Source organism: Ciona robusta, chromosome 3, assembly GCF_009617815.1.
Source record: "Ciona robusta chromosome 3, ASM961781v2".
Lineage (NCBI taxonomy): Eukaryota > Metazoa > Chordata > Ascidiacea > Phlebobranchia > Cionidae > Ciona > Ciona robusta.
Genome location: NC_143237.1, coordinates 5,012,939 through 5,035,081, shown reverse-complemented (window position 1 = coordinate 5,035,081; position 22,143 = coordinate 5,012,939). Strand labels below are relative to the sequence as shown.

Here is a 22,143-nt window from a genome sequence, read left to right as displayed (position 1 = left end):
ACGAATTATATATTCATCCGCCGGTGATTACCTCGCTATGCTCGCCATTACATTGTATTTTTTTATGTCGATAGCACAGGAAAAACATTTTAATATCCGAATCTTTCAACATGTGATATTATTGCGCCACTTCGTTTTTTTTTAATATTTCGTTTCCTTCAGGTTGTGCTGGTATTATGGACAGATTGCGCAATACTTGCTGGTTGAAGTTTTAGGGGACTTCCCGATAAAAGAACAACTTTTCGACATAAAATTACTTTTCAACAGGGTGACGCAATCAAACTGTAAATTAGGTTAATGTGAGAGTGTTAGATTAGTTTCCTAATATAGAACTTCTTTAAAGGCATGCCTATTACTTCTAGGGTTATGGCAACAACAATACGACAACAGGCAACGCGGTCACATGCTTGTTTAAAGAAAACGCGATATGATTAATTGATTGACACATGTGCATACGTATTTAAACCAACTTGGGTTTTGCGTTGTTCAGCGTATTTTAGAGACAGCCGTTTTTGGTAACACGAATATGTAAATATTTAAATGTACAATTGGCAAACTCGTGTTTGAAATGTATTAAATTTACTCTAGATGGAAACAAAACTTTGTCAACAGCTGCATTAGCCCATAGGTCCATTTTGTTTAGTGTGTTGTTAATTAATTCGATGAATAATCAGAACGGTACTGGTACACCGTCTGGTTCTGGAAACCAAGACACAAATGTAAATTTTGGTGATCCTGGACAGACTGCAGAACCTTTAATTAAATTTAAGTACCCACAAAGACCACAGACTGTGCCTGTTGTTCAAAACTTTGGGGGGAAAGCTCCACCTCCAAGCAAAGCAATTGTCAAGGGAGAGTTAGAAGGAGATCAAGATGATTATGTAAAGAGGAGGCAAAGAAACAACATTGCTGTGAAGAAAAGTCGTGAAAAATCACGAGAGAAGTCTCAAATCACATCGGAAAGAATTGACCAACTGAAAGAGGAAAACTGTGTGCTTGAAAATAAAGTTGAAGTTCTTAACCAGGAACTTAAAGTTTTAAAGCAAGTTTTTATGGACCATGCCAAAGGGTTCAGTGGTAGCGGCATAGACCTACCAGACTTGGAACAGCTGGAGAAACTGTTGGGTCACAAACTGACCGACAAACCAGGAACTTCACAAATGCATGATAATAAAACAAATGGACCAAGCTGTAGTGGTTCTAAAAGCTAACCTTTTAAAATATTTTTACAATGTTATTAATCTGTTATAAAATTGTTTTGAAAAACTTAAAAATATCACACTGTGTGGCCATTATCAACTTTTTCTGTTTTAGTGGTTTTTATTCATGTTTGTTTATTTTACTTGTGTTTTTATTTATTCTCTAATTGCCAACATAATTTTCTTTTTATAGATTTTTTTATTTTTAAGTAAGGTTTGAAATCATTAAGTTTGCATTGCATGTTTATACAGTTACATTCAGTAAACTACAGTAGGCTATGAATTAAAACTGTTGTAGAGATTTTTGACTATTGTGTTTTGTTTCCAAACAAGTTTCCTTTATTTCTGTACATTAAAGGCAACATTCCTTCAAACTTGAACACATTAAGTTTAGTGTCGCCTAGGGCCTAGCTAGGCTACTATTGCATGAAACATTAATTCCTCCATTTGAAAAAGCTAAACTGACTTGTTTAATATTTATCAATCATTTATATTTTTAGGTTAAAAAGTGTAAAAAGAATCTAATATGTTAAGATTTGCTGCATGCTTGTATGGCTTACTTATGCTGGTGCTGTATGCTGATGCATATAGTGACTGTTTCTGCAAAGACCCCAATATGTGTAAACCAGTCACAAAAAAATATGAAAAAGAACTAGTGGTATTTTCCTCCGCAAAAGATAACACTTGGACACAATATAACTGGACACAAATTACAAATGTAATTCTGACTGGCACTCATGAATTATACAAGGAGATGTACTGTTATGCACACAGTAGGGGTGTTCGTGTGACCATTCTGGTCGGTTTATCAGTTAATGATTTTCCCAAACTTCAGCAGCCTTTATTTAGAAAGCAAGTTTTGACTGGATGGATCAACAAGATGCAAAGTTTAAAATTGGATGGTCTCAACATTGATATAGAAGGTGCAGCTTATACTACGGATATAGTGGATGGCATATCTGCCCTGACAAATGAAACAAACATAGCTCTAAAGAGTTTAAACCCAAGTTATCTTCTCACATGGGATGTTCCCTACTCTCCTATACTCGTTGGTTGTTTCTCTGGTTATTGTTTTGATTATGTAGCAATTTCCAAATCAACAGACTACATGATAGTAATGGATTATGATGCAACAATCGATATTTTATTTGCGAGTGCCAACAGTCCACTGTGGTTATTAAAAGAATCTTATAATTTGTACCTGCACAATTTTTCCATTAACCCGAACCAACTTGTAATGGCGGTTCCATGGTATGGTTACGACTACACGTGTAGTAAATTTTTTAATCACACTGAACACAACTTATGTCTTATTGCTGGAGCCCCGAATTCTCAGCGTGCATTTTCCGATATCAATCATAAATTTATCCAAAATCAAGGTGGACTAAAGTGGGATACACGTTCTTCTACTCCTTTCTTTACCACTTTAACTGATGGAGTTTACCATCAGTTCTGGTACGACAACGTGCAAAGCTTAAAAATAAAATATGAGCTAGCATTTGCACTGAACCTCAGGGGAATTGGAATGTGGACAGCTGATGAATTAAACTACACATCCACTGATATTACTGTCATGAAACAGACCAAGGACATGTGGGATACATTGTCAGAATATCTTGAGAAAATGAAAAAATAAACAATATGTGGTCATTAAATTCATACGATACCTTTATACTATGCAGATCTGTCCTTATGCCATTTTATATGATTAAGTACTTAGTACTACTATTTGAGTGTCATTCTTTCTTTTGCATCGAAATGTTATTAACCATACCAAGTCAACTTTATATATGAAAATAATTTACTTAGTTGATCACAGAATCAATGTTTACTTGTGAATTATCCCCTCATTCCTCATACAGTTTTTGTTGTATTTTAAAGCATTTTCCTTCATTAGTGTTAAGTTATGCTATAATATTGTTGAACTAAACCAAAGCAATTTATATTTTTAGGCAGAAACATTTGATTTAGACTGTTGTATTTATCACACCACTATGCATGTACTAATCTTTTCTATTTTGGGCTTTCAAAATTTGTGCTTATAATAGTATAACAGCAGTCCCTTGGACCCTTGAATATATTTTGGTAGCAATTGATTATAACAACTACACTATTTGTTTTTTCTCCAATTAATCTGCCATCATTTTATTTTGTTTGATTCTAAAATTTTGTCATTAAAAATAATTGAAATAAAATTTTATGCAGTTGAACATCATTTTAAAGTTTTAGAATACTGCTGTGCTTTTACTTACATTGAATGATCCTTACATTACCTTGTAGTTGAATAAGAAATAGTGAACTGAAGATGGGCCGCCGTCGAAAAAAATTTCAATTGAAAGGAGAACGAAAAGAACGGGTAAGAAATAAATTTTGAAAAGCACATCTACAATTTAAGAAGTGAAATTCGAGTTGTTTTGTTGGTGCCTTAGTTAAGTGCGGTTAGTTAAACTGCTGAAATAGAGCTTTAGATTTTGTAATTGCTAGGTGCACAATCTTTTAAAGGAATTTTTGCCTTATGTTTAATTAATTGTACTGCAGAAAAAAAAGGGTTAGATTGTCTTGACTGTGACAGGAAATTAAACAGTTGTACCTGCTTCTTTCTTTGTTAAAAATTGAAATGAGGTCATAATTGTTGCAATAGGGCAAGTCTGGACAAGATTAGACTTGTTTATTTTGTTTTACAGGGTCATTACAAAGACATTAAAAAGGAAAATGAAAAATATGAACATTATTACAAGGTGTGTTGGTACAAGCTAATTGGATGCATGGATGAACCTTTCTGCATATTAATATATATATATCTATATATATATATATGTTATTTGAGATTGTTTCAAATTTTAGTTTATATTCCATCTTGTAAGAATGTCTGTTTATTGTTAGTTAAGTCGGCGCCGTGGCATAGTGATTAGCGCGCCTGCCTGTAACCCAGAGATAATGGGTTCAAGGATTGTCGCTGCTATCATTGTGGGCGTATGTGTTCTTGGGCAAGACACTTAACGGCAATTGCTCCCAGTGGTCACTAATGGGTTGTCCAAATTATCAGTCATACATAAAAAAAATCACCCACAAATACCATACACGGTAACTCGTAAGCTGGCACGAGGTGTTAAACCTGTGTTATAACGACTGTCGTTTTCCGGCTACGCGAGGATAAAGTAGGTTACATTCATTCATTAAGTTTGCTATGGTTGCAGTTCAATGAAAAGCAAACCAATTTGCGAAGAAATATTTAAGGTTGGATGGGTCATTTGTAAGTTAAGTATACATATATCAGTAGCTATTACAGGTTACTTATCTCACTCTTATTTTTTCTTTATTTTTTTAATACTGTTTAATATTTATTATTAAATTGTAGGAACAAAAGTGCTTTGACATTTCTCAATTTGAAGAATTCCTGAATGCAATGAAGCAACCATTACCTGCAGTGTTTCGAATTACAGGATACAAACGGTTTGTAAATTTTCCTATTTATGTTTTAATTATAAATTAATTAAACAAAAGTGTGTTTATTTTATTTTGTGTCATCGAATAACAGGCACGCAAAACAACTTCTCAAGAACATGAAACGAAATCACTTCGAAGATCTTACTGAGCTTAAAATAGGAGATGACACTGTGAAACCACCAGTTCCATTGTCATGGTAATAATGAATACTTTAGTATAATGAATGAATATATCCACAGCTGTGTGATATTTCAGTTCCCATTATGTATGACCTGTATACAGCGTCTGTATATGTATACACTGAAGTTTTGCACATGCATCATACGTAAATCTGACAGTAAATGATGCAATCTTGTACACAAGGTATCCGGATGACTTGGCATGGCAGACTGATTTGAACAGAGGGCAGATACGTAAAGTTCCTCAACTGCAGAATTTTCACACATTTCTAATCGCAGAATCTGAAAGTGTAAGTTACATAAAGCTTTTTTAATTGCTGGCTACTGGCTGTAGTCATCTCTGTTTTTATATGATTTCTTGTAATATTTCTTTAATTGTAATTGTTACAGAAAAGTAATAATTTTATTATTGCATCTAGTCTTGGTGAAAAATTGTTCACGTCCTTATTCCTTCACTGGTTTACAAAGTTTATAAAGTTTATAAAAACTAATTATGATGCAGGGCCACATAACAAGACAAGAAGCTGTGAGTATGATTCCACCGTTGTTGCTAGATGTCCATTCACATCATAAAGTGTTGGACATGTGTGCTGCTCCTGGATCCAAAACTGCTCAGATAGTAGAGTTACTTCACAGAGATGAAAATAATTCAATTCCAGGTTTGTTGAAGCAGAGATGAAAATAGTTTGGTTACTTGCAACTATGAAATAAGACCAGGATAGAACAATTTAACTCAACAGTCAGATTTTGTTCATAATGTAACCGATGGGTTATATAAGTCATTCTAGAGTTAAAAAGTTGGTAGAGGAAGTAGTATGTAATTTTTGCATTACTTATGGGGTGGTTATTTATTATTAAGTTATTTGCTTTCGAACAGTATTCATGATTTTTTTAAAAAGAATTATTTTTGATTCCAACAGAGGGAATATGTGTGGCGAATGACAAAGACAACAAGCGGTGTTACATGCTTGTACATCAGATAGGAAGACTGCACAGTCCATCCACACTCATTGTGAATCATGATGCTTCAAATTTTCCTGAAATATTCATCAAAAATGTGAGTATTTTATTTTTTTATGTCAAATAAATCACCAGTTAATATTGTCATATGCACATCAGCACATTTTGGTTGAATGAATGAATGAATGTAACTTGCTTTACCCTCACGTGGCAGGAAAACAACAGTCTTTATAATACGAATGTTCTGTTTCATACACCTCGTACTATGAGTTACACGTAAGTAACTTTGTGGGTAATTGTTTTTTGTAATTTATTTTTTTATAATGTATGGCTAAAAATTTAGACAACCCATTAGTGACCACTGGGTTAGAGCAATTGCTGTAAAGTGTCTTGCCCAAGGACACCCACAATTGTAGCAATGACAATCCTTGAACCCATAGCCTGTGGGTTAGAGACGAGCACTAACCAAATGTGCAACGGGTCCGGACGTTAAGTAACTAAAATGCTAATGAAAGATTTTGTATTGTCCTTGTTTTTTTCTAGGATAATCTGTTAAACTTTTGTTTATAATATTTTACTCACCTTTACAAATGATTAAATACCAATCTTACATAAAGTATGTCTAATTTTAATTTTAATAAACATATTAACGAATGGAGGAATGTGACGTGTTGCCACATGTCTCTGGAAACAACAGTCGTTATTACACAGATGCTATGTTTCATACATCTCGTACCCGTTCAGCAATTGCTGTTACTTCTATTGCCCATAAACACATACACCTACAATGGTAACAGCATTGAACCTATAATTTATGGATTATAGGCAGGTGGGATAACCACTGCTTTAGTGTCGAGTATTTGGAAAGTAGAACAATAATTTTAGGATGATGGCAAAGATATACTTCTTCGTTACGATCGTATTCTGTGTGATGTTCCATGTTCAGGTGATGGAACAATGAGAAAAAACACAGATGTTTGGGTCAAGTGGAATCAAGCTAATGCTATCTATTTACATAGGTAAGGTGTACTCTGTAATAACTATGAACTATATGAGCTTGTGTTTTAATGGATATTGGAACTGGGAGGACGGGAGGTCATTTTGTGAACAATTGTATCAAGAAACAGTAACAAATTAGGTATTCAGTATATAAGATGTTTATGGTTATTTTAATTGTTTCAGAGAGACAAGATTATTATTTAATCTTGCAGTCTATCACTTTAACAGTCCTATGAGCACACCAATAAGCAGATGTGACCTATAGTAATAGCAAAAACAATATAATTTAGAACCCAGTATCGAATACTTCTCCGTGGGTTGGAACTTCTAGCCAGTGGTGGTCAACTTGTATATTCAACATGTTCGTTGAATCCAATTGAAGATGAAGCAGTTGTTGCTGCTGCCATTCATCACTGTGGTGGTGCCGTAGATCTTGTTTCAGTTAGTTTACCAGGTAAGGTTACTAAGTTTGAATAACTTCCTAAACTCGTACTGTTTAAAAGGAATTGAATTCAAGTTTTATAATGGTGTACAGATAGACTATACAGAGCTGTATCTACAATTTCAATTTGAGTTGTGGATTCAGCCTAGTAATGTCTATATTGTGTACACCAATTGTAATTTGTCTTTTCTCTTTAAGTTATAAGTTTGGTGAATTTTTTACTACTTATTTATTTCTTCATACATTCATTGTTAAAAAGAAAAGTAAATTTGGTTTTTCAGTAAATATGGTTGTCATTCTTGTTGCATTTGTCTTTTGTTTAAATCAGGCTTGAAGTGGAGTCCTGGTGTTTCAAGCTGGAGAGTGATGGACAGTGATATGAACTGGTACGATACACATGACCAAGTTCCTGAGAAGAAGAAAAATATATCTTACTCCATGTTCCCACCTGGTGGTCAAGATGTGATGGAAGCAATGCACTTAGAAAGATGGTAAGTGGGTTGCTATTATACTTCATCATTCCATATAGACGCAACCGCCCAGGGAACCTAGTATGTTGACCAGAGTTTGCCCATTTCTAAGTGTATTACCTCATGCATATAATGTAGATACCCATCCCCATTATATTAATATATGCATTTAGATTTATTAATTTTTTTAATTTATTCCAAATAACATTTATGTTAATTTTTATGCATTAAACTTGCACTATAGAACACACTGTCATTTTGTTTTCTTTATGAATAGTTTGTGTTTAAACAATTTGTACCTCATAGCATGCGATTGCTTCCACACCAACAAGACACTGGTGGATTCTTTGTTGCTGTGCTGAGAAAGAAGAAACCATTGCCATGGCAGAAAGATGAATTAAAATGTCAAGCTGAGGTTGTGGAAAAGAATGGATCAGAAACAACAGCGTAAATGTTCATCTAGTTTAATTGTGTTTTTAAAAATTTTGTATTTATTCTGGTGAAACTGATCTTTTGGCTTAGTAAAATTATGTAGATAATTACATTTTATTAAACTCCAATGTTTCATCTACATATATAGTAATTCATTGTGCCAGAGCCTTAAAGTTACTCAATAATGTTAAGTTCCCATTTACTGTAGTAAATCTAGATACTGAATTATTGGTTGCAAATATACACGGTAGTTTTAGCATAGCAAACGAATAAAACAAGACAATGTGTTCTATGTGCTAGAACAGCGGTGTATATTTGCCTTTTTAAAGTTTAAAGGATAAGCAACCTCCTCTAACCACCTCTGCTTCAAACAGACAAGCTCCTCCGAGGAAGAAAAGGAAGTGGGAGCCAGGTTTCAAAGAAGATCCGTTTGTCTTCCTAACTTCAGAAGATGAGGCAACATCATCACAGATTGTGTAAGTTCAATTGTTGTGTACTTATAAAATGCGTTGGTTTTAGTTAAAGGAAATAATTTTAGCTACAAGGCTTTTTTTAGCAACGTGTTGGCTGTAAAATTTCTCTTATTGGTTTTCAACCCTGTAAAGAATCGAATTGTTTTACACATTTGGAGTTACGCAGGTACTTTTAAACTATAGTAAATACATAGTCTTGCTTTGGTGGACAGGTGGTGGCTATTACAAACAGTAATCACTTTCTCAGAAATTTTACAGCTCTTTTTATGCATTTATCTTCTATCAAGGTCGTTCTTTGGTTTAAAAGATTTTCCAGTGAATCAAATCTTGAGCAGAACCACTAATGGAAAGAAAAAACAACTTTATTTTGTGTCAAAACTTGTTAAAAACATCATTGAAAATAACATTAATTATGTAAAAGTGAGTAAACTGTTCAAATTTTGTTTACCTATAAATCTAAAATAACACATGATGCTTTATCCTGTATTTAAATAATGTAACTACTAGTAAATTTGTGTAGCTGGCTGTACAAGATTAAAACACTTACTTCTGATCAAGTCCACTAATGTTTGATTTTCACAGGTGATCAACACAGGAGTTCGTGTTTTTAGTCGGTCTGCAAATACTCAAAATGACCTTGAATGTGAATTTAGATTGGTGCAAGATGTAAGAATACATTTTAAACTGTTACTTTTTTATGGCTGAGAGTCTGGACATCCCATCAGCGACCACAGTGTTAAACCAAATTTCCGTTATAGGTCTTGACCAAGGACACACATGCTGCAACATTGGCAGTATCCAGCTTTAAACCTTTTACCCTCTGGTTACCAGGCAAATGCTCTGACCAGTGTCCTACAATACCAAATATATATATTATAAAAAGTTATGTTTGTTAATTATTGCATTCAAAATATGCATAAGTAACGAGTTGTGCAACAGGATGAGTAAAATAAACGTAAAACATAATTTAATTTTTCACATTTTTTTTTATTCACAGGGAAGCGAATGCATTGAACCTTTCATGAGTGCAAGAGTAATTCCAATTAAAATTTGTGACGTCACAAAATTTCTTTTGGAAGATCAACCAAAGTATGATGAATTATCTGAGGAACTGCGTGACAATCTCAAAAATCTTGGTATGCGGGGTGTTAAACACAAAAACTCAGCAGCTTTATTTATGATGGATATTTAAAGCTGTGTATACTGTTGTGGCTAATGTTTTTTTAAATGAAACTTCGTTTTTAACCAATGTTTTACCTTTCAGCCCCTGGAAGCATGATTTACAAGTATGAACCTGAAAATGAGTAAGTTGAGAAATATTTTACTCAATTATTCGCCTGGCTGGGCAACCCTATTTCATTCCTCTTGTTTCCGCTTACGAATTATCACCAATGCAGCTGTTTAAACAATGGGTATTAACAATTACAGCTTAGTACCATTTACAAAGAACACACATACCTATAATGAAGACATAGGTGGCATACCGCACAACGCTCTATGTAATGTGTGTGACTGTGACACATTTAAACCTAAATTTTAAACAACACAGAAATATAAACTTTCTTGTTGCTTTTGTACAGAAATGCAGATGTTGGCTGTGAATTGCTGCTCTGTGGATGGAAAGGAACATTTTCTTCCCGTCTTTACATGAACAACCATGAAAGAATGCACTTCCTCAATATGGTTGGTGTGCCCGTACCCGCTCATCTATTGCCCAACATGAACACAAGGCGGGCACGTGCAGGGGAATTGGAGGATAAGAAGAAAGAAGGTTTTCTAGAGGAAAAAGAAAATGCTCAAGAAGAGGCAAAAGAAACGGACATTGAGGATAAGAATGGTGTGGAACAAGATAACAATCCGTTAAATCTAGAGTTGAAAAACTAATTTTAAATTATTTACCCTAAAAGGTGATAGGAAAATACACTGCCACTGCCACTGCCATGCTGATATTTGAATTGTCTCTTGAATAAATATGTGTCGCATTGTTGAATTGCAGAAAAAGGTATTTGAACAAAACGTTCCTGACAAACAAAATAAGATGTGGGTTACTTGCTCGCTAATTATGCGGTTTTGAATCTGAAAATTTAGTCTACAATTTATGAATATATAGTAGGGTGGAAAAGATGGAACACCTTTTCATTATCTTTGCTCGTCCTGTTTGGGAGTAAACAAAGAACATTTAAAGAAATAAATAATCATATCGTCACGACTCCGACAAACCGTTGTTAATTGTTTAAAATACGATCAGAAAGTAACTAACTAATAGAAAGGGCCGTATATAGTAGTGTGAGGTAAGATGGGACATCTTTACTACGAAATATCCCGATCTTATTTTAAATAATTCATTTTTATGAAAATCGTGACGATACGAGTTTATAACTCTTTAACTGTTTTCAGTTTACTAACGAAAGAAACGAAAAAATAAAATTAAAAAGTGTCCCATCTTCCCCATCCAACTATTTGACAACTGTCGTTGCCAAGACCCAGAAGTGTATATTAAGTTACATACATTCAAGTCACCGAAATGTATTGTCCCTGACTTTTTTGACTTTTTTCGTCCAACCAAAACCACATTTAACCTTATTTAGTTCAACCATGGAATGTACTGTACGGACCAACCCATGAGGAAGTGCGAACAGTACGCCGGTGTCGTGATATATTTGTTCCGCACGCTGATGGTGTCGTGATATATTTGTTCCGTATGCTGATGGTCGGAACAAATATATCACGCATGCTGATGGTCGGAACAAATATATCACGACACACGGACGATTTTTTTACTTTCAACCATGGAATGTACTGTACGGACCAACCCATGAGGAAGTGCGAACAGTACGCCGGTGTCGTGATATATTTGTTCCGCATGCTGATGGTCGCACGCTGATGGTCGGAACAAATATATCACGACACACGGACGATTTTTTTACGATTGTGAGAGAACGCGAAAAAAAATAAGTTCGCAGCCGTACTTCTCCGGACGACTGGACAATCGAACTTGTACACGACGAATAGACGAATGTTTGTATCAGGGCGTATTGAAAGCAAAGAAACGACAAGTAAATATGTCGAATAGAAAACCGAAATGCTGCTATTTTCCGGAAATACCAACTCGCTGGCTTCTGTTCATTGAATTTGCTTTTATGTTTGGAACAACTGTCATATACTTCGCTGATATCGTCACCGACATTATTACTCTCAGTAAGTATGCTTATCTGCTTTATATGTTTATACGCGTTACTTGTTTACGGTATATCGGTAGTTAGAAATAACAAAAATCCATTGCAGGGATGTATTACATGCGAGAGTGGTACTATGCGTTTGGTTTGTCAATTTGTTTTATTGTCCTTCCATCAATACTAATGGCTGTACTTGAATACAACTTTCTAAAGAAAGCATATGGCAAATCTGTTCCATGGAAAATGATAGTGCTTCGAACTGCATTAAATATACCATTCCAATTAACCATTATCTGGTACCACTGTCAACTGTCGTACAACTACCTTCGAAACTGGTTGGATCATATCAGGTGCGTAAAACTAGTTGTATATATCATACATGTAAGTTTAAATAAAATGATAAGCTACTTTTAGTCCCTCACACTCTGTGGTTTTAATTGGGACCTACTTAATACATTAACCAATGTTGTAAATTTAAATCTGCTTGTGGCAAACAAATTATTTATTCCATTTTTTAAGCGAAGCACAACATTTTTAGTATTCATAGTTATAATGCCTCAATGATACAGTATGCTACAGGTATGTTTTTAACAAGCACTTTACACATCAGCATAACCTGCAATACTTGCTTGGGTAAAATAGTAACCATGTACATTAAGCAATATTTATCTACTTTTTTTATAGAGGAGTGGGTAAGAATGATAGAAGAACAGCAGCTGAATGGTATGAACCAACGACATTGGAGCGATCAAGAGGAGCTTCCTTATCAAGCTTGAATGATATAGATAATTACTGCAGAAATGATGACAAGGTGTATACAAAAATACTAAAATAGATAGGTTTATGTATGTTCTTCATACTATTAGTAGTTAATAAAAGGTTTATGTAGTATGTTGTAGTTTTGTTTAACAATAACAATTTTATATGTTACCATCAGAACATATCTGAACAAGGAAGCCATTTAGTTTCCAATACAAACCTTTCAAGAAGTATGGGCTCTTTGGCGCCAGTCAGCGTTGAACAGGAAAAACCTGGGAAGTCAAACTGGTGGAAGAGACTTACTCGAGAACAGTGGCTTGCCCATCTAAACAAACTCAAATTGTCGGAGAGTATGCTTGAATCTCTACCACAGGTATCCAAACAAAGAAACTATTATAGATAATAATAATGAATTTTAACAAATATCCTTTTCAGCTGTTAATTAATCTGTATTTGATCGCTTATTACCAAGAAACCCATGTAATTCAATACATATCTGCTGTGTTGTCATACATATCATTATGTGGTGGAGTTGTTCGTTATGACAAAACAAGAAAAGACAATGAAGCTGATCAATGGATGGTTGATCGAACACTTTTACATTCAAGAGCTTTTAATACAAGACTGGAATGGCCTCAACTTTTGTTCATTACGGTAATGGTTAATGAAATTATAAAGTTTCTTTCCTTAATGAAAGTCTTATTTAGATTTATAAAGGTAGTTTCCTGGCAGCAAGGATCCTCGCCTTTGTATTTTTTACTATCTTCTTTTCATGGTACATTTTCATTCCAATTGTCATCCACTGGTGTGTCTTCTTATGCTACCATATCTTTCAATGGTATCCGGATTTTAGCAAGGTTGGGATACATACATATCTATATGAAAGTCATATCCATTATGCCTGTTAACTTTCACATTATATTCAGGTATCTCGGCAATTACAACAAGCTGATTATAAATATCGAGCATACATCTTTCTTAGCCATGATTTCATGTCTGTATTCCATGCAAGTCTGATGTGTATATTTATACACGTGAGGCCATACTATCATGCATTCTTGGACCAACCGTACTGCTTTATGTTTTGGTAAATTTGATTTGTTCCCCACTGCACCAGACACTTTTAAAAAAAAATTTTTACATGTAGGTTCTATCTTGTGTATGTTACTGAGAACGTTTTTCTATTTCTAATTCCTGGAATTGTGTTAAATTTGCAAGAAAAGGATGAAAGCCTTAATTTTTATCAGTAAGTTGAAATTTAAAAAAAATGTAAATTTGATTTAAATGTTTACTTATTAGGTATTATGTGCTGCTGTCCACGGAATTGATTTTAAACATCATGGGTTGTATTTTTTGTTGTACTTACTACCTGGCTGTGCATAAAATGCGAACATACACAGCACATGCTTACCCTGCTGCTTCTAAAATTCTGTGTTGTTGCTGTTACGACAATAAAGATATGGTTGAAGAATGGCTTCCTGTTCGTCCAGAGTGGACAGTATGCAAACAAGCAGAAACCAGTGAAATATTTTTCCTTACAAAAGAACAACTTAAGTCATTTCAAGAAGTACGTGTCATACCAATTAGTTTAAAAATCCTAATAACCTAATAATTGTGTTTTAGGTTTATAACACGGTTGTGAGAAATGATCGGAATAAAGGCCGTGCTGTGGAATGTTTCATAGATGATCGTTGTAAAATATTCTATGCTCCACGATCAAAGTTAAGGAAAGTCTCAACATCTCAAGCACAACCTTTCCTAATGAAACTGAACTCCGCATCAAATTTATCACGACCTAAACCACATGTTCCCCAAGTTGATGTAATTGTTGAAGAAGAGACACATTTAAAAGAACATAATGAAACTTCTGTGATCATACACAGTGAGGAAATTGATGCAGTTCAAACAGAAATACCACAAAGAGAGTATGCAGAACCTACAGAAGAGTATTTAAAAGACAAACCGAAAGCTAAACCGAGAAGCAAAAGTATGAAATCAGGTCGTGTGTCTCCTGTAAGACCACCAAGGAAAAAGGAAAGAAGGGAAAATAATATGCCACAAAAAATTAAAAAGTCTCATGTATTAGTTGCATGTGACAAGAACACTGATGTCTGCTTACATTCTTCAGCTTCAGAAACTCCAGTGTTAATGAGAAAGGCATCTGGTGAGATATATGATGAAGTTGGAGATGTTGAAGGGTGGCAACAAACTTGGATTTAAAGAGATATTGCTAGTTTTCTATAATTCGAACAATCAAATGAAATTTTAGCATACATATATGCATTTTATATTTTTATAAGTTTTTGTAATCATGTTGCATATTTTTACCTAGTTGCCTGCTCACATTCTAACACGAATGTATTTGTATTTTTGTGCACAATACAAACGATTTATTCAAAAGTGTTTTATACTGCAGAGGTTGTTGACTTCTCAGTAGTTTGAGGAGGATCATTCCATCCTTTAAGTCCTTCTGGAAGTTCAACATCCTCCTCCTCCCCTCCAGTCCCTTCAACAAAATCTTCATATGTCGATTTTTCTTTAAATGGTCGTTCTCCAAGTATTTCCACTAAATCTTGTCGCTCAAGATGTTCTTGTTCAAGCAAACGCTGGGCAAGCTGAAACATACAAACAAGAGATCACAGATCTAATGGATGAACACGTTTTAAACTAATTAGCATAAGATAGTAGAGTCGGGGAAGATGGGACACCTTTAACACATAATATCCAAATAGCCTGATCGTGTTTTAAACAATTAAAAACGGTCTGTGGAAGTCGTGAAGATACGGTTTTATAATTCATTAAATGTTCTTTGTTTACTACCAAATGAAAAGAGAAAACAATATGAAAAGGTGTCCCATCTACCCCCACCCTGCTATATTAGTTAACCCTTTTACTACACTGTCGACTGGACTCGATTAAAAACAAATCTGAAGTAACCAACAAAACGGGTTTTAGTCGCCATTGGTGACTGTAGAGCAGTAGGCAGAATGTATTTATACATGTATTATAACTAATGAAACTTATGACGTGAGGATTGAGTGATTGGTAAAGAATATGTGTAAATACGCTTAGTACAACTCCTGTACCATGTGTTTATTGTAAACTTACACTAGTTAACGTTGTCGTCGCTTAAAAACGTTTGTTTTCATGAATTTTGACAAACCGTAATCACGCAGTACATAGGTAATGTTAGAAGTTAATATTAATCATATGATGTTGAATTAAAAATAATGTTTCAATTACGATTAATGATAATACGGTATAAGAGTAGTGCATTTAATGCGTCCCCACAAATGCTAATAGTTTGATTCAGTCGTGAATCGTTGTGTAGATACAACACGCTTGCCGTCGTTTCCCGCCAAACTGCCAGACAGTGTTTCCGCTATGTAAAGTGCATGAGGAAAGTAATCGTTAATTAATCGCTCATCGTGCGGTTTTAAATCTGAAAATTCAGCCAAAAAATTATAAATATATATTACGATTTGATTTCAATCAAGAGATTAAAGAAAAAAATGCTAGAATTAAGAATTAGGATAAGTGCGGAAAATAATCACCCTATCAGCAACAACAACAACAAAGCCAAGAACAACTGTTCGACGAAAAAGGATCTATATGACCACTAACGTGTTCAATAAGCAGGCTCCTTAATCAATCCACTGCAAAGATTACCGGAATGGTTTATAATAATTGCTTTTATTCTATCAGACTTACCTTTTCAATTAAATCTTTTTTCTCTGAAATTAAGGCCAATGTTTTTTCATACGCCTCATTTATAATTCGACGTGCCTGTGTTAATAACAAGTTAGGTAAATTATTTCATACCACTGCAAGGGTTACAACATTACAGCTTACTTCTTCATCTATTAGTTGAGCAGTGGCTTCACTGAATGGTTTGTGTAAACTGTTACCTTTGTCTGTGAAAGAAACTTGGCCAACAGTTTCACTCATTCCATACTGGGTTACCTGCACACACACTACTATTTAAAATCACAACAAGAGGCAGTTTCAGATAATTAAGCAAACTTACTTAATGCGATGTCAGATTTTTTAACTTAATTATTTACTGAGTTACCATTTAAAAAACAAGATCATATAAAAGCAAAACTTACTTGCGCATAAGCCATCTGCGTAACTTTTTGAAGATCATCTTGCGCTCCAGTTGTTATACGATCAAAAAATATCTTTTCTGCACACCTGCCCCCCAAAGCAGTACACATACGATCTCTAATCTAATAAAGTGATCAACATTAATATTTAGATCAAACATACATGATACAAATTACTGTATTACTTGTTCAGCAGTGTAAAGGTATAGTTCTTTTGGTTGATATAAAGCATAACCAAGACCTTTGCCACGAGGAACTATTGAAACTTTAAGAAGCGGGTCACCATGTTCAAGAAACCAGCTTACAACTGCATGGCCAGCTTCATGATAAGCAACAGTCGTCTTTTCATTTGGTTGTAACACCTGAGACTTTTTCTCAAGACCTATTTCCAAATAAAGAAAGGATTTTTCATTATTACCTTCAATAAGTAAGCACAATTACTTAATACTAATTAATCATTCACCTGCTACAACTCTTTCAATTGCTGAAGCAAAATGTTTGTCCTCAATTGAAGTAGCAGCTTCACGAGCAGCAATTAAAGCAGCTTCGTTACAAATGTTTGCAATGTCCGCACCTGTACATAAAACCAAAGATTACACAACACCATTACTACTAGTACTCAGTCAAATAACGTTCTGTGTAAAAAGTTAGACGCAACACTGCAACAGCAACAGGGTAGCTCGCCGTGGATCCTGAAATGTTGGCTCTTATTTTTTAAATCATAGACTTCTCCAGATATTTTCCCATATGCCGAATCATATTATGAAACTTTACAATAACAAGAGTTCAAAAATAATGGCATAACACTTAAAACCACACAGTTATTATTACCGGAAAATCCGGGTGTTCTTGCTGCCATTTTTCTTGAAAGTGCAATTTTATCAAGATCGGTTTTTAGTGGTTTAAGATGAACTTTAAATATGGAGGATCTTCCTTTAATGTCAGGTAACCCAACATGAATCTGCCGATCAAATCTACCGGGTCGTAGCAATGCAGGGTCGAGTACATCACTGCGGTTTGTACCAGACAAGACAACCACATTTGTGCCAACAGTGTTAAAACCTAAACAAGAGCTACAGTGATAGGTGCTTGACATAAAATATAACTCTATTCATTTACTAGAATGATTAGGTTTAAACAACTATCAATTGTGAAATACGTTCCTCATGTGGTAACATACAACTTAAAATCCAAGTACAACTGTTCATCAATAAAACATTGATTGGGGCACATAAGCATTCAAGAAGAATGTCCTATTACAACTACAAATGTCATACCATCCATTTCTACAAGCAACTGGTTCAAGGTTTGATCAGCTTCGCTATTTCCACCAAATCCTTTCTCTGAGCGTTTTCGACCAATAGCATCAATTTCATCAATAAACAAAATACAAGGTGCATTGTCCCTTGCCAGTGTAAACATGTCTCGAACCTATCAACAATACACATACATCAAACAGAACCTATGATTGGACAGAATGTATCAACCTACCCTTGAAGCACCAACACCAACAAACATTTCGAGAAACTCTGATCCACTAACACTGATGAATGGAACACTTGCTTCACCTGCGGTTGCTTTTGCAAGTAAAGTCTTACCCGTACCTGGTGGACCAGATAAAATTGCACCCTATAAAAACATTATGGTACTATACCATGTTTCTGCTTAATTAATTTACATATTTAAAGCGACCTTACCTTTGGTATTTTCGCACCAAGCTCTTCATACTTCTTTGGATTTTTTAGGAAATTTACAAATTCCAAGATTTCAATTTTTGCTTCTTCACAACCTGCTACGTCTTTAAATGAAACCTTAATATCTCCCTGTTTAATCACTTGTGCTGTTGTTTCACCAACCGAGAATGGGTTGAACACTATCAATGCAATACAGAGTTATACAATTCAGATATAAATATTAAAACTAGAGCACGACCGATTATCGGCTAGCCGATATATCGGCCGCATTTTTAGTGATTCACCGATTATCGGCAAGAGCAAAAAATGGCCGATATTATCAGCACTAAGTAACCAGACGGCCAACGACGTGTTTACGTAAGAATTAATGCAGAGCGATAGCTTGTTCATAAACGTAAACTCACTCGTATACCTAATTCAACTTGTTCGTAAAAATCTAACGTATTAAACTAGGTCAAAGCGTCTGATCACGCGTCCACCGCATGTCAGGTTTATCAGGCGCGTGTAACGTCGAGGTTACTTTAGGTCACTTACGCGTCTTTACGTGTCAGCGTGATACACAAATAAACTGCATTAGCTAATAAATATAATGTTTGTTTAATGGAAGGAAGGTAAAATTTATTTGAAAAAATTACAAATTAACCAATTACAAGTTCACCAATAACTAATTAAAAATAATTAAGCCTGTTAGTTGATTTTTATCAGCTAAATCAGATTTTTTTGTTTTAATCAGTCAAGATTTTTAGGTGCATTAAAATATCGGTTATCGGCAACTGAAATTTACAAAATATCGGTCGGGCTCTAATTAAAACTTAAAGTTTCAGCAACAAGAGGAAAGTATTTTAAAATGTGCTTACTTTTTAGAGCTTTGCTCTCTTGTTAATAAAATCTTGTTTACAGTACAAAAGAGTAGATACATTTTACATGTTAAACAACCGTCACTTACTTTTACTTTTTGAAGCTCCTGGTTTGGTCCTTGGGGTAAGGTTAATTCCTTGTTTTAGAAATCGATACATTATAAAAATGCTAATAGCTGGCACGACGTACGTGGAAAACATTCTGCCCCTGTTTATTATTAATAATAATGGTGTTAAAAATGTAAACATTATAAACAGTGACAGTAACACAGGGCATAAGCCTGGCTATCAAAAGAGTAGAGGTATTAGTATTATAGGCTATACTTGCTTACTACTAGAATAAATGTTGGATTCTTACCAAGATACAGAGTTTTCATATTGAACATAAACTCTTTCAGAGATTGGAACACCCATTTCATTCTGAATATGTTCCAAATTCCTCTCCAACGAATCCAAGCTTCCAATATTAAATGTCAACTATTATACAAAATGTCAGAAAACAAATACTACATAGATTTAAGCGCAATAACATACCGTTTGTCCAGGCATTGAAGAAACGATTATTTCTGCTCTAGAGGAATCTTTTACAACAATTTTTTCTACCTGTTTTTATAAGAGAAATATACTTAGTAACAATATTTCTAACTGTTTACAAATTACACAATGTACTCTTACCATTTTATTCGCAAGAAATCGCGTTGTGAATTCTTTCCAGGTTATTTCTGTTTTACGTTGATTGTAATTGTGTAAAACAAGAACACCTATTATCAGCAGCGCAATGGTGATTAAATTATTTTTTGCATCAGGATCTTTGAACGCAGGGTTATCTTTGAAAAGCTGAGAAAAGAGCAACGGAGATTTTAGTTTTTATATAAATAAAGATAAACAACAGTTAACTTATCCAACAATATACAATACTTTCTTGACAGTTTCACTGAATAAGAAGAAAAAATAAAAACAAAATATAATGAAGTGACCCTCCAAAAACAACTATAGACGGAAGAAATATTGATTAGTTAAAAAAAGAACAACATTAATTTAATAATGAAAAAAATAAGGATGGATTGAAAAGGTTGTCAGATTTTTACTCGTGAAGGATGGGTTTTTAATTGGAATTAACTATCGAAGGTGTTTCGAAGCTGGTCCCATTAAATAACCGTAGCTAAAATGTTGTGCCTGTTTCTTGTATTTCCAACAACACGTAACTTAGGCAGCACTCAACCTTTTCAGTTTATTCACTCTTGAATCTCATTTATTCCATCTACTGTATTTCCTTCTCTCCCAGCTCCATTCATTCATTTATTATCTAATCCCTCTTACTACGAATCACAACACACTTATATACGCAACAATCACAAGGCAAAAAACATACAGACAAAGAAACAGCATGATAACTGCATCGTCTAGATACCGAACAGTAGGGCCTACAAATATTGTATTTTTAGTACCCAACAAAAAGAAACAGGGCATTGATAATCAATGTAATACACAAGCACTTCAAACCTTTTTAAGAGTTTGTTCAACATCTTTCATATAGTCATCTTGTTCACTACTTTTCTGTTTTGGCTGACTCTTTGTATTTTTAGTTTCTTTGTTCTCCATTTTTGGTGGTTCAGACTTTTGTTTACCTATATTAAAGTTGTTTATTTAAGCATAAGGAGATAATAAACTAAACTATTTACCCTTTTCATCTTTCTCTTTTGCTTTCTTTGGTTTAAAGAACTTTTCAAAACCTAAAAGAATGAGAATTATGTTAAATAGGCAAAAATATATTAGGTAACTAGTGGCTCTCAAATGTGTTTAACTATAACCCAATGGAATTGAAACATCTAACTAGAAAATAAAACCATAAGAATAATATGCTCAGCTTATAGATAAGACTTTCAATCAGTTTGACAACTGATATCCACCAACACAGTGTCGAATATCAAATACGGGAATATTTACATGTGCAAACCAAAATTCTGACTTATGATCAAAAGCTGAGGGTTGAATTGTATATATTTTTTTTTCAGAACCATGAACTTTTTTTAAGAACACAGAGTGCAGTGGAAATTAAGGTAACATTTTACCACTCATTTCTATTTCTTTAACGATAAGTCTATTTAAAGATAAGATAATATTAACAAGGTTATTAAATTTACTTCAATTGCAAAAATATTTAACACAGAAACTACCTTTTGGGACATTCTGATTATAAATGTGTGCCGATGTAGCTAATTGCTTGTAATTTAAATTTTTGATCTGAAAACCTTTGGCCAAACACTGTATGTGCAAAAACAAAAATTGTAGTTAATTGATAATGATTGCTTATTCATCTTTCGGTGACAAAATTTACATTATATGGTATAGCTATTTAGGGCAGGGCAACTTAAGAGTTTTAGTCTATATACATGCATAAGTAAAACTACTGGTTTCTACCCACCCCAACCCTAGTAACCAATTGTCCCACAGATGCACAGATACAGTACCTTGTATTTACACCATTTAAATACATAAACCCACTCATTTATATTTAAAGCATTTACACACAATTACATACATACAATAGGCGTATATAGTATACACATTAATAAATAAAAGTAGAAAGTTAGACATATTACATAATCTGTAATACATGAAACAAAAACGTACTTGTGAGCTGTGTGTACAAGCTTGCGGGATTTGGAGCACACCTTTATAAGCATATTGGTGAAAGTTGCAAGGTCGCAGTAATCGTAAAATAGTAGACATAATTTACAATATACTTTTTTCTTTAAAAAAATGAACGTTTTGTTTATTTATGTATATTATCTTTGCCGATCGTACGTAGAAGTATAAACAATGGGTGCTAGTGAAGAATCTCCCCCCCACCTTATTTGCTAACCACTAACGGTAATCCTTTAGCTGGTGGCCACCTGAAATTTTGGTTTCAAAATGTTCTATAGCCCTCACTGATACCTGCTGTCTA

The 22,143-nt window shown here is 34.2% G+C and overlaps 5 protein-coding genes across 5 annotated transcripts; 4 read left to right on the top strand and 1 right to left on the bottom strand.

Annotated features, from left to right (window-relative positions):
• Window positions 1–522: 522 nt before the first annotated feature.
• On the top strand, window positions 523–1,699 carry LOC149738408 (CCAAT/enhancer-binding protein gamma-like). Its single transcript, XM_089873768.1, has one exon. It carries the CDS (start codon window positions 663–665, stop codon window positions 1,209–1,211), a length of 549 nt encoding a protein of 182 aa, XP_089729894.1. The 5' UTR covers window positions 523–662; the 3' UTR covers window positions 1,212–1,699.
• Window positions 1,700–1,725: 26 nt separating this feature from the next.
• LOC149738407 (di-N-acetylchitobiase-like) lies at window positions 1,726–3,404 on the top strand. The gene has a single exon (XM_089873748.1). The coding sequence runs from the start codon at window positions 1,726–1,728 to the stop codon at window positions 2,833–2,835; it is 1,110 nt and encodes a 369-aa protein (XP_089729874.1). The 3' UTR covers window positions 2,836–3,404.
• Window positions 3,405–3,414: 10 nt separating this feature from the next.
• On the top strand, window positions 3,415–10,602 carry LOC149738406 (RNA cytosine C(5)-methyltransferase NSUN2-like). Its single transcript, XM_089873726.1, has 17 exons — window positions 3,415–3,555; window positions 3,884–3,937; window positions 4,558–4,652; window positions 4,738–4,842; window positions 5,010–5,115; window positions 5,328–5,484; window positions 5,746–5,882; window positions 6,671–6,804; window positions 7,075–7,238; window positions 7,555–7,717; window positions 8,003–8,143; window positions 8,503–8,604; window positions 8,889–9,021; window positions 9,184–9,267; window positions 9,599–9,737; window positions 9,866–9,905; window positions 10,182–10,602. The coding sequence occupies exons 1-17, from the start codon at window positions 3,505–3,507 to the stop codon at window positions 10,483–10,485; spliced, it is 2,109 nt and encodes a 702-aa protein (XP_089729852.1). The 5' UTR covers window positions 3,415–3,504; the 3' UTR covers window positions 10,486–10,602.
• A 953-nt stretch (window positions 10,603–11,555) lies between these two features.
• LOC149738405 (uncharacterized) lies at window positions 11,556–14,936 on the top strand. The gene is made up of 10 exons (XM_089873725.1): window positions 11,556–11,799; window positions 11,887–12,127; window positions 12,462–12,588; window positions 12,715–12,909; window positions 12,972–13,190; window positions 13,244–13,393; window positions 13,463–13,623; window positions 13,684–13,782; window positions 13,836–14,103; window positions 14,160–14,936. The coding sequence occupies exons 1-10, from the start codon at window positions 11,664–11,666 to the stop codon at window positions 14,754–14,756; spliced, it is 2,193 nt and encodes a 730-aa protein (XP_089729851.1). The 5' UTR covers window positions 11,556–11,663; the 3' UTR covers window positions 14,757–14,936.
• Window positions 14,882–21,988, bottom strand: LOC149738404 (mitochondrial inner membrane m-AAA protease component AFG3L2-like). Its single transcript, XM_089873721.1, has 18 exons — window positions 21,828–21,988; window positions 21,371–21,458; window positions 20,876–20,926; window positions 20,697–20,821; window positions 19,869–20,030; window positions 19,728–19,796; window positions 19,552–19,670; window positions 19,283–19,401; window positions 18,340–18,515; window positions 18,134–18,271; window positions 17,920–18,073; window positions 17,474–17,704; window positions 17,106–17,216; window positions 16,828–17,024; window positions 16,646–16,765; window positions 16,389–16,499; window positions 16,248–16,322; window positions 14,882–15,151 (listed from the first exon to the last, which is right to left on the bottom strand). Exons 1-18 carry the CDS (start codon window positions 21,924–21,926, stop codon window positions 14,942–14,944), a joined length of 2,355 nt encoding a protein of 784 aa, XP_089729847.1. The 5' UTR covers window positions 21,927–21,988; the 3' UTR covers window positions 14,882–14,941.
• Window positions 21,989–22,143: the final 155 nt, after the last annotated feature.